Source organism: Apium graveolens, chromosome 1, assembly GCF_009905375.1.
Source record: "Apium graveolens cultivar Ventura chromosome 1, ASM990537v1, whole genome shotgun sequence".
Taxonomy (NCBI): domain Eukaryota; kingdom Viridiplantae; phylum Streptophyta; class Magnoliopsida; order Apiales; family Apiaceae; genus Apium; species Apium graveolens.
Genome location: NC_133647.1, coordinates 195,233,252 through 195,248,781, shown reverse-complemented (window position 1 = coordinate 195,248,781; position 15,530 = coordinate 195,233,252). Strand labels below are relative to the sequence as shown.

Below are 15,530 nucleotides of genomic sequence, written 5' to 3'. Positions count from 1 at the left end.
AAAGTTTAGTTACAATCTACTTCTCTGAAACTGTTTCCCATTTTAGAAGATAGAAACAATTTAGTTAAAAATTTGGACCTAATAAAATATTACAGAAAACTATACCATAAAGATTTAAAAAAATTAGTAAAATTACATTCACATACCTCCTAATATTATATTTAAAAGATAAAAAGTACTCCAACATAAATTAAATAAATTTGACAATTTGATACTAACAATTTGACAATTAAATAAATTACTAAATTCAGGATTGCTGTTAGTGTTTTTGCAAAACCCCTAAACCCTAAAAGGCTAAAACCCTGCTTCTTCTAGGCCCTTCTCTTCCTCCACACTTATATTTATATAGTCTGCCTGTCTATTTCTTCTTCTTGCATCTTCTAATAGTTCTCACTTTTACAAACATTTGATTATTCTGCAACAATCCCAGAAAAATCATGTACAGATTTGCAGCAAATCTTGCCTCCAAAGCACGGTACTTTCACCCATATGTATTATAATTCATTTGTTTATGTTTGTTTCTTGTAAAGTTTTGATCTTTTTTACAATTGGAGCCAACCCTTTTGAATTTGCAACATGTTGTTTGATGTTTTTGCTTGAAGTTTTGATTTTTATTCTAATTGGAGCCAACCCTTTTGAATTGGCTGCAATTTGATTGTTGATTGTTGTTTTTGCTTAAAGTTTTGATTTTTATTCTAATTTAAGTAAACCCTTTAGAATTTGCAACATATTGTTTGGTGTTTATGCTTTGAGCCAACCCATGTTGTTGATTTAAAGTTTTGATCTTTATTGTAGTTTTAGCATAGACTTTTAGCCAATTTGAATTTGCAATTAGTTTGTTGTAAAGTTCGGAACTTTAATCTAATATGAGAACCCAATTGTGATTGTTGTGCAGGATTGCTTCAAACAGCAGCAAACAGGTATTTTTACGAAATTGATTGACAGAGTGTAAAATTTAGTTGTGAAATTTGCTTCATTTTTTGTGGAAGTTTGATGTTTATGTTTTTTGGTCTCTGTTTTTGTTTGTAAAGATTGGGAGTAGGTTAAATTTAAGTAGAAACTATGCTGCCAAGGATATTAGATTTGGGGTTGAAGCCCGAGCTTTAATGCTAAAAGGTGTTGAAGAGCTCGCTGATGCAGTTAGAGTAACTATGGGGCCTAAGGTACTTCGAGTTTTATAGCTGTTCATATTTTTTGTTAATTTAGTACAATTTTTATAGTGATCTGTCGGTTGTCTTACCATTATGTCTTATTGACTTATTGTTGTATTGGGAAGACTTGGTTGTTGAAATTTTTATTTTGAATTTCTAATTTAAAATGGAGCACATCTATTGGTACTCGTTCTAGCCAACAATTACATGGTTATATTCTAGTATGAATCAGTAGTTTTTAAATTTTTTTTGATTAGTTAAACAATTTGTTGTATCACTGTTAAGGGGCGTACCGTGGTCATTGAGCAACCTTATGGGGCACCAAAAGTTACTAAAGATGGGGTAACAGTTGCTAAAAGTATCGAGTTTAAGGACAAAGTGAAGAACATCGGAGCAAGCCTTGTCAAACAGGTTGCAAACGCAACCAATGATGTTGCTGGGGATGGTAAAGTCTTACCTTTATATTCTTGTTTCATGATTGTATTCTAGAGGGTAATTTTTACTTGCTTCACAAAATGAAATATAGGATTTAATAAATCAAAAGGGTGGCTGACCTTTTTTGTTCATTTCATACTTGGTCAGTGTTTTTCCGAAAACATGATGGTGGTTTTCTTCGTAGCAAGTATATTTTGGTTATAGTATACTACTAGATTATACGCGGACTGCTCTCTAACTCATGTGCATATTCCAGAAATTACCATTTCTAACAAATGATATTTACATGTTTCGGGTTTTTGCTTGTGCTTAAAGTCATCTAATCTACCTCTTTTTGTACGAAAATCCAGGTACTACTTGTGCAACAGTCCTCACCCGTGCGATATTCACTGAAGGTTGCAAATCAGTTGCAGCTGGTATGAATGCAATGGACCTTAGACGTGGCATTACCATGGCCGTAGATGCTGTGGTTACAAACTTAAAGAGTCGAGCACGGATGATAAGCACATCTGAAGAAATTGCACAGGTTTGTTTTATAACATTAAGTAGTTTGTCAATATTTGTGACATGACCATGTTTGTAAATAATGGCTGTCTTTGTATTTTTGAAGGTTGGAACTATATCTGCAAATGGTGAGAGGGAAATCGGAGAGTTAATTGCGAAGGCAATGGAAAGGGTTGGCAAGGAGGGAGTAATAACAATCCAGGTAAGTTTTATCTATTAGGCAACATTTCAAAAAATCAGCAATAGGTTTTAAATAATGTCAGCCTATTTTTTGTACCGCTTACATGTTGGTAGTAACGAAACTGTAGCCCTCGCCAAGATATATGCAAGCATTTTAAGATTCTATTAGTCTACTCTAGTGTTTGAAATGGATAATTATGTGAGCCATGGAAATCAATCAGATTTGCTAAATACCAAGTGCTGATGTCAGTTCTATCCACCTTTAAACTATTAATCAATAAAAAAAATAAAAAATTTTAAAAACTTGATGTCCTCACCAAAAGTTAAGCTTCTCAAAAGGAATGTCTCGATTATTGTACTTTCTCAAACTTGTTCCAAGTATTATCACCTGATACCCTGTTTTGCTTGCCTCTCTAAGTTAAACATGTGGAAACAATTAAGTTCTAGCAACCTGTCTTTTTTTCTGACTACAATTTTCTTTTTGTATTCTTGCGACATGTTTAGTTTAAATCTTTAGTAGTAAATTTTGATCTTGAAATCTTAATAAATTTGATGCCGAATATGGATGTATGTTCTCTTTAAAACTGATGCAGGATGGAAAGACACTGTACAATGAGTTGGAAGTTGTTGAAGGAATGAAGCTCGATAGGGGTTACATATCACCATATTTCATCACAAATCAGAAGAACCAGAAATGTGTAAGCCTTAGTTTCTATAAAATTGAACTATCTTTAAAAGGATTTCGATTGTGATGAACAAGAGCTGCTTACTTCAGTTTTTTTTCAATTAAAGTTATGTATATTCAGATGTATTTGGATATTCAAAATTAACAGATTTTCCTATTTCTCACAGGAGTTAGATGATCCACTTATATTGATTCATGAAAAGAAAATCTCTAGCATAAATGCAGTGGTAAAAGTATTAGAGTTGGCGTTAAAGGTATTTGCTACCGCATAGCTGTTGACTCACTATTGATTGCTTCTCTTTGCTACACATTTATGTTTACTAATGTAAGAATTTTTCAGAGACAAAGGCCTTTGTTAATAGTTGCTGAAGATGTTGACAGTGAAGCATTAGCTACATTAATTTTAAATAAGCTACGTGCTGGAATTAAGGTTCTCTTTCTTAGTACACGTGCAGTAATGATTTTTCTTCAAAAAAAACTTTTGATAAATTTAAAATTAGAATGAACTCATCTTCCTTTCATGGTTCTTTTTAGGTTTGTGCAATCAAAGCTCCTGGGTTTGGAGATAACAGAAAGTCTAATCTCCAGGATCTTGCTGTCCTTACTGGTGGCCAGGTTGGATATTTTGCCAAATATTTTACTCTTTACATAAATTTTGCTCATTTAGGAGTACCCAGCTAACCTGTATACATTTGGTTTATAGGTTATAACTGAAGAGCTTGGTATGAACCTTGACAATGTGGAGTTAGATATGTTCGGGTCATGCAAAAAGGTAGATCTTTTGTAACTTGTTCTTGAAATTATATTGGTTATTGAGTTTATGCCTTGTATTACCAATAGCACAAACAAGGTAATCTACAATGTAGTTACATATAGCATGTGGCAATTTTATCATAAAAACATGCAAAATTGCAAACTCTTGATAATTCTTGTCTGGTCATGTATTTTAATAAAAATGGTATAGCACCTCAACCAAATTACAGAGAAATTATTGTAGATGCAACTCCTTTTCGATATATATTTTTTTCTGACAAGAACGTTTAATCTAGATCACAATATCCAAGGATGACACTGTTGTTCTTGATGGTGCTGGTGAGAAAAAAGCTATAGAAGAGAGGTGTGAACAGGTTAGTGCGCTCCTTCCATATCCAACATGGATTGTTATTGACCAGGATTGGCTGGCTTACCCACTCTATGAGCCAAGTAGTACACTGTAATTTTTGATGTTCAATGTTTATCTTTTGTCTCTGATACAGATAAGGTCATCAATTGAATTAAGTACTTCTGATTATGACAAAGAGAAGTTTCAAGAAAGATTAGCCAAGCTTTCTGGTGGTGTTGCTGTACTGAAGGTTTGTCCTGCATCTGGAAAACTCAATTATAACATTATTTATTTCAGAGCTAATCTGTGTTCAAAATTTTCCATCTTTTGTAGATTGGAGGAGCTAGTGAAACCGAAGTAGGCGAGAAGAAGGATAGAGTTACAGATGCGCTGAATGCCACAAAGGCTGCTGTCGAGGAAGGAATCGTGCCAGGTAATAATTTTCTCCTATATATGTTCGTGTTTTGATGAAAGACCAGAAAAGACATACTAAACTTGTCGTATTTGCAGGTGGGGGAGTTGCTCTCTTATACGCGACTAAAGAGTTAGAAAAGCTTCCAACAGCCAACTTTGACCAGAAAATTGGTGTGCAGATTATTCGAGATGCCCTTAAGGTCTATCTCGAAATGCTCTAACAGTCTCTTGCTGTGATTCGAAGAGTCACTTGTTTATGTCTGATTTTTTGTTTCATATTTTTTATGTCTCCAATAGTGTATTGAGCCATAATAAAAACTTGTTATCGCAGACACCGGTACACACTATCGCATCTAATGCTGGTGTGGAGGGGGCTGTTGTTGTTGGCAAGCTGTTGGAGCAGGATGACCCTGATCTTGGTTATGATGCGGCTGAAGGCAAGTCTATCTGTTTGTTTTGTTTGTTTCTCTTGATTATCTTTTTTTCTCGTCTAATATATAATCTGAAATTATCACCAACAGGTGCTTATGTTGATATGGTCAAAGCTGGAATTATTGACCCTCTGAAAGTAATTAGAACAGCATTGGTTGATGCCGCAAGGTAAGAAAGACAGCTACTTTGGTCTTCTCTTGTTCTGAAACCGTTTGTTCAGTGCAAGTAACCGTGTTTATCTGCATGTTCATGTATGCAGTGTATCTTCCTTGATGACAACTACGGAAGCCATTGTCGTTGAACTCCCCAAGGACGATAAAGACATGCCAATGGGCGGCGGCATGGGTGGTATGGGAGGCATGGATTATTGATAAGACATATTGATTAACAAGTCCGACATACATTACAATCAATACAAGGGTTTTTGCCTGTTAGGTTAGGATACTTTTATGTTGGGCGACAAAAGCACACGGCAGGTAATAATTGCACCAAGGAGAATGCTCTATAGGAACTTTTGGTATTTGTAGGATTCTTATACATGAGGGTGTTTTTTCGAGGACTAAATGGCTCTTCGTTTGTTTCGTTTTTGTATGATCTGTGGCAATTTCAAGGCATTTTTTCTGTCTACGTTGCATCAGATGAATATACTAGTTTTTTTATACTCTATTAGACAAGTTATTGATTATCATTCTTATTGCTGTATAACTTTTTACTTTTGATCTCTTCTTGGCTTTGAAACTTGTTCCAAACAGACATATCAACCTCAATTAGGGTAACATGAAGATTTGTATAGATAAAAGAGTGATCTTGAGACATATCAACCTCAGTTAGAGTAACATGAAGATTTGTATAGATTAGATGTATATGTGAGGAGATTTAGATAAGAGGAGAGCCTCTCTAACTCCCAGCGTCACCTCCGGGTGATACATTTGATGTTTGGAATAAATTTTGAAGCTAAAGGTACAAAAGGTACAAAAAAAAAGAGTTACTTTCTATGTCCCGTTGAATTCTATATGTTTGCTTTGAACACGAGAATTATGAAAAAGTGTAATTTTGTGAGAAAAAATTAGGAAAAGTGGGTAAAGTGGTATATTCACTTTACCTAACCAAATTCAACTAATTACTGTACCAAGGCCAAGATAAATAGTGTATGACTAAATTCAACTAATTACTATACCAAGGCCAAGATAAATAGTGTATAATATACGACAAATTACTAATTCAAAAATATATTTATTTACAGATGAATGAATAGGTTTTGTTATTTTATTTTAACCCGAAATCCATTACACCACCAAATCCAACTAATTGTACTTAAACTTAGTTTAAGTTTAAATTTATTTTAACCTCAGTATATTTTTGTTTTAGCCAGAATAAATAGTGTATATCATTTATCTTATTTCAATGTCATTAAACCGACAAACGAATTATCTTTTTTAGACTTTGAAAAAAGTAGTATGAATAGCATAAATATAAAAATAATTTCGTGTATTATATAAACTCAATTACGGTAATGACTAACCGACTACCACATTTTTAATGTTTGCGCGCGCAATGAATAAATATTTTATTTTTGATTCAAGAAATGTTTAATAATTTAGAATAGAAAAAATAATAATCAAATTCAAATTCAAATATTTAAAAAAAATTACCGAGTTCCGTTTGATTTTATTTCGACTCTACCGTGAGTTCTATAAATAAAATTTTGACGATTTTAAGCCCTCGCAAAGCCCACGAAAAATGTTTAATTCAGCGATTGGTTTAAAATTTTTGTCCAACAAATATTATCCAAAAATTTAGGCAAAAAAGTAATTTTACATTATTATTCTATTCATTTTTGTACCTACTTATTTTTTGTTTAAATTCTTGAAAATATATTGTTATGGATAAAAAACTAAGGTTATTATTTGCTGTATTTATTACTAAGATTCGGGAGCTCAAGGCCTTTAATGGCTGCTCTCGTGTTTCGTGGCTCGATCTGCCTTTACGAGATGCCTACGTATCTCTGTGAATTAGAGAATCAAGCCAAAAAACGTAGTTCTGATTGGTGGGGTGAGACCCCTTATATAGATGTTGGGAGTCCTTGAATTGTACTTGGTATAGGAGACTTGGTGGGCAAGTCTCATAATTAGAATGGACTTTGGAGTCCTAGATAGTAGAAAACTGATTCCTTATCCTTTTAGGTCCCCTTGAGGCTAATCTCTAAGGATTTATATCCTTATCGGGACTCTTCTCAACATCTGATTTTTCCCTTATTAATTAATTACGAAATTAATTAATAATCAGGGCTTTTGGGCCTTTTTTATTCCATCAGGCATGATCTGGTCCATCAGGCTTAACCTTTCTGGTCTGAGTATCATATATCTTTTTACTGGGCCTAGCAGCCCACAGCTTGTACAATTAATGCAGTATTTAATTATACAATCATAATTTATTTATCCCCATCATTTGCCCCCCAACTTTTGGGAAACATTGATTAGGTTTCGCAGAAGTTAAGTCTATTTGTTCCCTTACAGGGTTTCGTTTTTCCGTAAAGTGTGGAGCGACCTACACATTTACAATGAATTTTTCCTTTTATTCAGGAATTATCTTAATTTCCAAGAATTTTCCCCTTATTTCCGGGATTTTTCCCTAATTTTCTGGATTTTTCCTAATTTTCTGGGATTTTCCTTAATTTTCTGGGATTTTTCCCTAATTTTCTGGGATTTTCCCTAATTTTCTGGGATTTTTCCCTAATTTTCTGGGATTTTTCCTAATTTTCTGGGATTTTCCCTAATTTTCTGGGATTTTCCTTAATTTTCTGGGATTTTCCCCTAATTTTCTGGGATTTTCCCTAATTTTCTGGGATTTTTCCCTAATTTTCTGGGATTTTCCCTAATTTTCTGGGATTTTCCCTAATTTTCTGGATTTTTCAGATTTCCAGTCCTTTTTCGACCAGGATCCTAGTCGAAATTTCGACCTGGATCCTAGTCGAAAATAGGGGTCAGCCTTGCCATCCTGGTCGAAGGAATTCGACTAGGATCCATGACCTGGAATTCGACCAGGATCCTAGTCGAAATTTCGACCTGGATTTAGGACCTGGAATTCGACCAGGATCCTCGTCGAAAATTCGACCTGGATCTAGGTCGAAAATTCCACCCTTTTTTTTAGCTTCTTGTCATGAGCCTATCGATTAGGATTTCGACTAGGATTCTAGTCGATATTTCAACTTGAATCCTGTTCGAAGATTCTTTGGTTTTCCTGCTTCCTGGTCGAAGGATTTCGACTAGGATCCACGACCTGGAATTCGACCAGGATCCTAGTCGAACTTCGACCTGGGTTTTTAATCCCCATTTTTTGAAAGATGTTTGGTTTATTCGACCTCATTCCTGGTCGAAGCTTCGACCTCAATTCAGTCCCGTTATTCCAGCTATTTTCGGGTGTCTGCTCGAAAGATTTCGGGCAGGATTCACGACCTGGAATTCGACCTGGATTCTGGTCTTTTTTACCCGTTATTTTCGGGTGTCTGCTCGAAAGATTTCGGGCAGGATTAACGACCTGGATTTCGACCTGGTTCCTGGTCTTCCACTAGCCTTCTTTATTTAGCTTTAATTTAGGGTATTGTATTTTCCAAATCCTGATTAGATTTGGGCCTGGCCTTTTTTGTTGGGCCTTATTAAATTTTACTGAGCCTCTATTATTGGGCTTTTCCAAATCTTACTGAGCCTCTATTATTGGGCTTTTCCAAATCTTATTGGGCCTCTTTTATTGGGCCTTTTCAAATCTTATTGGGCCTCTTTTATTGATCTGGGCTTAATACACCCTGTTTAGAATGCTCTAGAATTCCTAGGAATATTCTGGAATATTCTTTTTTCTGGGCTTTTTCCTATGGCCTTTTGTTCTCAATGGGCTTTTCGTCCCTTCAACTTCCTTTTCCTCTTATATAAAGGAATGAGGAAAGGTTATTACTCCTCACTTTCTCATTTCTTAGTTTTCTTCTTTATCTTCCTGCTAAGATTTTCAGAGGAATAACAGCAAGTCGGAGCTCAAAGCCTTTTTCAAGAGCGCTTCTTCAGGTAAGATTCCTCCCTTTGCTTTTCGTGTCTATTTTTCCATTGTGTGCCATTTTAAGATAGCCTATTTACATGCCCCTTACTTTTTCAGATGGCTGACAAAAGAATGACTCGCTTGGCCAAGATGAACGTGGCTAGAAAGTCCAACGATTTTCCTATTCGATCGAGGTATACTTCCTTAAACGACATGATCAACACTCGAGAGGACGAGTATCCGTCTGATGCGCATCTGGACGCGCACGATCATATTAGTGCTTTACGGGATCCCAAGGAGCTGGAAAAGTTGAGCAGCTGCTTCAAAATCAAGGAGCCTTTTAAGCTGGTTCTTGCGGGTCCGGCCGACAGGGCCTGTCAGTGGAAGAAGGACGCGCTATGCGTCTGTAGGGACACTCTAAGGGCAGGTATTAGACTCCCTTTTCATCCATTCATTCCTTTGCTACTGGCTCATGTGGGCATCAGCCCTTGCCAACTTCCCCCTAATTCCTGGAGGTTGATTCTGTGCTATCTGTCGCAATGCGCCAAGCACAACGTCCCCACATCTGTTGCTGTCTTCAGGAAGATTTTTCAGTTCAAAAACAGCCCTGATAAAAGTCCGGGTTGGGTTTCTATCAACCAGCGCCCCACTATCCCCCATATCGTGAATGGGAAGTCCATCCCTGACAATAACTTGGGGTGGAAGAAAGATTTTTTGTTTGTTATTTGAGAAGGTGGAGATTGGGGCTCCCTGTTTCGATCATCCTTTGGGCTGGCCGTGGACGGGAGCCCAAATGACATAACTTTGTCTGAGGAGGAGGCTAGAGGTTTCAACCTCCTTACGCAAGACAACGGTACTTCCCATTCTTGGGACCTTATCCGGGAGACCGTCCTGGTAGAACGCGGCCTTTCGCCCGTTAATAAGAAAAGTAAGTTCCCTTTCTTACCTCCTTTATTTCCTGCACTTTTATTTCATTGGTTTTCAACTGACTTTGTTTGTTGCAGTGGCTGAGAAGATTGAGGAGGCTACCAAGCTGAAGGACCTGGAGACAACCAGGATGAAGAGGGCTGGGAAGGTCTTTAAAGACCCTCGACTTGGTGATCGCTTCCCCGAGTTCCTCCTTCAGGCAATGGAGCCAAGCGAGGAAGGCCCCAGCCAAGTTTTGCGCACCAAGCAGAGGCCAGGGGCCTATTTTCAACCTGCCTGGGGGATCCGGGGTAAGGACTCAATCGTGGGCAACACGGCGCTGTCCAAGGAATGGTCTAAGCATTCCATCTCCCCGGTGGATTATCAAGATTTTGTCCTTCAACAGGACTTAGAGGGGAATGAGCTATTTGGAGCCCAGGCTCTGGCGACGGTACGTCCTTTACTTATGCCCTTCGTACTTATCTTTCCATGTTTCTTTTCTAAACTTTCGTTGTTTCTTTTGCAGGCTAACGCCCATTTCCAAGGGGCAATTCACCAAGCTAAGGCTTGGAAGGTTGGCCTGGAAGATGCCAACAAGAAGTTGGAGGAGGCCAACCAGAAAATAGAGGCCCTTGAAGCTCAACTGGCCTCTTCCACTTCTGACCTGGAGACGGCCCGGGCCGAAAATGTCATTCTGAAGGCGCAGAAGGACAAAGCCTTTGATGGCTGGATGGACACCCAAGAATTCAAGGACTTGATGGTGGAGCATGATTCCCTTCTTCACCCAGTTAGCTATAAAGAGGGCTGGGATGCTGCTGTGGAGGCCATCCAGGATGAGTTTCCAGAGGTCCTTGAACAGTCCCCCTTTCCTTGCCCTATGCGGGTTCCAGAGCTTGGAGGTGTTACTGAGAAGCTTGCTGTTATGATCAAGGACGGAGAGGAGGAAGATTTTTCCGAGGAGGAGTTTGAGCCTGTCGCTAAGAAGGCCAGGGTGGAAGAGCCTCCAAAAGCAGCGCCTCAACAGCCAGCATCTCCTGCAGAGGGAACTTCTACAGGGACTTCGGAGGGGACAACCGAGACGTCCGAAGAAACGACTGAGACTTCCGAGGAGACTTCGGATAGTGGTTCTGAGGAATCTCAGCCTTCCAAGGCCTAACTTTTTGTATATCTTCTTTTTGAACTTTATTCATATCTAAACTTGTTACCCTTCGGGGTTATATTTTATATGTTGCTTTTCTTGCCTCTTTCTGTTTTAACTTTACAATCTTAACACACATTTGAACTTTAAACATCCTTAGATAGAAATAATTTCAAACTCTTTAATATGAAGTCTGGTTTTCCAAAACCTTACATAGCATGGGTTCGACCCTAATCAACAATAACTAGACAATGTAAATTCTACTGGAATATAAAATCCTACGCAAGCAAAGCTTCAAGGTGCTTTTAAACCTACTTGTCACAATGACAAGTGAGAATCGTACTTCACCTATCTTACACGTAGTAAACCTTCAGGTTTTGTGCGTGCCAGGTCCTCGGGACTTCAAAACCTTCCATAGTTTCCAGCTTGTAGGTTCCTCTACCCTGAACGCTCTTGACTCTGTACGGCCCTTCCCAATTCGGGGCAAGCTTTCCTTTCTGTCCGACACCAGAAGCCTCTATTTTTCTCAAGACTAGATCTCCTTGTTTGAAAAATCTCTCTTTAACCCTTAGGTTGTAATAGAATGAAGCCTTTTTCTGATATTCTACTATCTTTGCATGTGTCTCATCTCGCACTTCATCAATTAGATCCAGGGCTAACCTCTGCCCTTCCTCATTTTCTACAGCATTGAAAGCCTGAATCCTTGGAGAGGAATGTGATATCTCCACGGGAACTACTGCTTCTGCCCCATATGCCAACATGAAAGGAGTTGCTCCTGTCGTGACTCTACAGGTAGTCCTATAGGCCCATAATATGGGAAGTATCTCATCCACCCAATTATTCCTTGACTTCTCGATCATCTTCTTTAGTCCATCCAGGATTATCCGATTTGCTACCTCTGCTTGCCCATTGGCTTGCGGGTGAGCCACAGAGGTGAATCGTAACTCAATTTCATTTTCTTCACAATACTTCTTGAATTCCTCATCGTTGAATTGTGTTCCATTGTCAGTGACGAGGATACGGGGAATTCCATATCGGCACATAATATTTTCCCACAGGAATTGTGCAACCTGCTTAGTTGTGATTTTGGCCAAGGGTTTGGCTTCGATCCACTTGATGAAATAATCAATGGCTACAATCAGAAATTTCTTTTGTGCCGTGGCCATAGGAAAAGGTCCTAGAATATCCATCCCCCACATAGCAAAGGGAATAGGCGAGTTGATAGAGGTCAGCATCTCGGGGGGTTGTCTAACAACTGGTGCATGCTTCTGACAGCGATCACACTTCTTTATATATTCTTTGGCATCAGTCATCATTTCTGGCCAATAGAAGCCTAAACGGGTTATCTTATGAGCCAAGGCCCTGCCCCCCAAGTGTTGCCCACAAATACCTTCATGCACTTCCTCAAGAGCCAAGCGTGCCTCATCGGGCCTGAGACACCTCAAGTAAGGAACCACGAAAGATCTCTTATACAGAATTCCATCTATCAAGGAGTACCTTAGTGCTCGAATAGTTAACTTCCGTGCCTCAGTTGCATCGCTTGACAACCAACCGGTCTGAATGTGAGCCTTGATGGGATCAATCCATGACGTCCCCAAGCCTATGGGAGCCACAAGCTTAATATCTATGCTTCGTGTCTTCAAAACACGAAAGTACACACTTCCTGAACTCTCTTCAATCTCAGATGAAGCAAACTTTGATAGCGCATCTGCTTTAGCATTTTCTTCCCTTGGAATGTGTTCAACATGGCATTCATTAAATTGGGTCATCACAGCCCTTACTAGGCGAACATACTTAGCCATCGTATCATCCCTTGCCTCAAATTCTCCCTTTACCTGGGATATGATCAGCTTCGAGTCTCCACGGACCTTTAAGTTTTTGACTCTAAGTGTCCCAGCTAGACCAAGACCAGCAATCAGGGCTTCATACTCTGCCTCATTGTTTGTGGTTGGGAAGTCTAGCTTCATAGCATACTCAATTAAGAATCCATCAGGGCTTTGCAAAACCAACCCTGCTCCGCTCGATTTTGTCTTTGATGCTCCATCAAAATAGAGAACCCAATATTCTTTCTCCTTGTCCCCATTGTCGACTCCCTTGTCTTGAGGTATGGTATCTTCCTGCCCCCCGACTTCTTGGTTGGGTATGGTACATTCCACCACGAAGTCAGCTAGTGCCTGGGCTTTTATGGCCGTACGTGGCTTATACTTGAGATCGAACTCTCCCAACTCTATTGCCCACTTAATCAGTCTTCCACTTGCCTTGGGACTGTGAATGATATTTCTCAGTGGCTGATTTGTTAGTACTTCAATCTGGTGAGCTTGAAAATAAGGACGCAGCTTTCTTGAAGCCATTACCAAGGCTAAAGCGAATTTCTCAATAGTTGAATAATTCAACTCAGCACCATGCAAAATTTTGCTGACATAGTATACGGGTTTCTGGACTTTCAGTTCCTCCTTAACCAACACCGCGCTCAAGGCGCTCTCTGAAACAGCCAAGTACAAGAATAAAATTTCACTCAGAACTGGCTTGGCCAATAATGGGGCCTGGGCCATATACTTCTTTAACTCTTCAAATGCCTTCTGGTTTTCCTCACTCCATACAAAGTCTTTGATGCTTTTTAGCGACTTGAAGAATGATAAACACTTGTCCCCCGACTTGGAGATGAATCGTCCTAGCGCAGCAACCCTTCCTGTAAGCTTCTGAACATCCTTAACAGTTTTTGGTGGTTCCATGTCCAGGATCGCCTTTATTTTATCCGGGTTAGCCTCAATTCCCCTCTTTGAGACCATCAGTCCCAAGAATTTTCCAGATCCTACTCCGAAAGCACACTTCGTAGGATTCAACATCATCTTGTGGTACCTCAGGACCTCAAAAGCTTCCCTTAAATGGGCTATATGATCAGTCTTTACTAGACTCTTGACTAACATGTCATCAACATAGACTTCCATAGTCTTACCAATAAGATCCTTAAAAATTCTATTCACCAACCTTTGATAGGTGGCTCCTGCATTCTTGAGACCAAACGCCATAACAAGATAACAATAAACACCAAAGTCAGTGATAAATGATACCTTTGGAATGTCATCCTTATGCATTTTGATCTGGCTGTATCCACTAAATCCATCCATGAAACTCAGCATCTCATGTCCAGTAGTGGCATCAATCAAAGTATCAATTCTAGGCAGCGGAAAACAGTCTTTGGGGCATGCATCATTCAGATCAGTGAAGTCTATACACATCCTCCACTTTCCATTAGCCTTCTTCACCATTACAGGGTTTGCTAACCACTCCGGAAATTGAATCTCCTCGATGAAACCAGCCTCTAAGAGCTTTTCTACTTCCTGTTTTATAGCCTCTTGTCTTTCCGGGGCAAAAATTCTTTTCTTTTGTTTCACTGTCTTCCGGCTTGGATCCACGTTTAGTTTGTGAGTAATTAACTCCGGGTCTATGTCTGGCATATCAGCTGCTGACCATGCAAACACATCAATATTTTCTTGCAAAAATTTTACTAACTTCCCTCTAAGGGGCTCCTCTAATGTGGCTCCAATGAAAGTCATCCTCTCAGGATTCTCGGGGTCTAAAGGAACCGAAACCAATTCTTCTGCTGGCCTTCCTCTATTCTCATCATTTTCTCGAACATCCATATCTTCAATAGGAAGAACCTGCCCCCCGACTCCATCTGCCCTCAAAGAGGCCACATAACAGCTTCTAGCCATTTTTTGATCTCCTCTCTCTTCTCCAATCCCGTTTCGGGTGGGAAACTTCATGACTAAATGGTAGGAAGAGGGGACTGCCTTGAAGGCATGTATCCCTGTTCTCCCCATTATAGCATTATAAGTTGAACTAGGCTTTACCACCACGAAATCCAGCATCTGCGTTGCTTGCCTTGGCTCCGTACCTATGGTGGTTGGCAATTTGATTATCCCTTCCACAGGACATTCTACTCCAGCAAATCCATATATCGGCATGTCGGTTGGTGTCAACTGGGAGTCGTTATACCCCATCCTTAGAAAGGTGTCGTGGAGCAAGATATCCACAGAAGCACCATTATCCACAAGGACCCTCTTAACCGGGCTATTTCCTATTATCGGTGTTATGACCAGCGGGTCGTCATGGGGAAACTTCACGCCCTCTAGGTCAGAATCATCAAAAGCCAATGTTACTTCTGTCCTGGCCCTCTTCGGGGCTTCTCCAACAATATGCATAACCTCCCTAGTATATGCCTTTCTGGAATTTTTGGACAATCCAGCAGCAGTTGGACCTCCAAAGATCGTGTTTATCACAGGCCCTCGAGGGCGTCGCGGTCCTCCAAAAATTGCATTTATAACCGGCCCTCTAGGTTGGGGATTCCGCCCCTGATCGTCTTGGTCCCTCCTACGATCTTCAAAGTTCTTCCTTCCATTATTGTTTCTGTCCCCTCCATCTCCAGTATACTTGTTCAACCTTCCTTTTCGAATCAAAAACTCAATTTCATCTTTCAATTGCCTACACTCATCGGTGTCATGGCCAACATCCTTGTGAAACCTGCAATACTTGCTCTTATCTAGCTTGGCGGGA

The 15,530-nt window shown here is 39.4% G+C and overlaps 1 protein-coding gene across 1 annotated transcript; it reads left to right on the top strand.

The window, feature by feature from the left end:
- The first annotated feature begins 254 nt into the window (after window positions 1-254).
- Window positions 255-5,632, top strand: LOC141675493 (chaperonin CPN60-2, mitochondrial-like). Its single transcript, XM_074482043.1, has 17 exons — window positions 255-475; window positions 896-920; window positions 1,032-1,163; window positions 1,437-1,596; window positions 1,937-2,112; window positions 2,197-2,292; window positions 2,864-2,968; window positions 3,123-3,209; window positions 3,296-3,385; window positions 3,490-3,570; window positions 3,659-3,727; window positions 4,005-4,082; window positions 4,212-4,307; window positions 4,391-4,490; window positions 4,568-4,671; window positions 4,803-5,071; window positions 5,163-5,632. Exons 1-17 carry the CDS (start codon window positions 438-440, stop codon window positions 5,272-5,274), a joined length of 1,818 nt encoding a protein of 605 aa, XP_074338144.1. The 5' UTR covers window positions 255-437; the 3' UTR covers window positions 5,275-5,632.
- The last annotated feature ends 9,898 nt before the right edge of the window (window positions 5,633-15,530 follow it).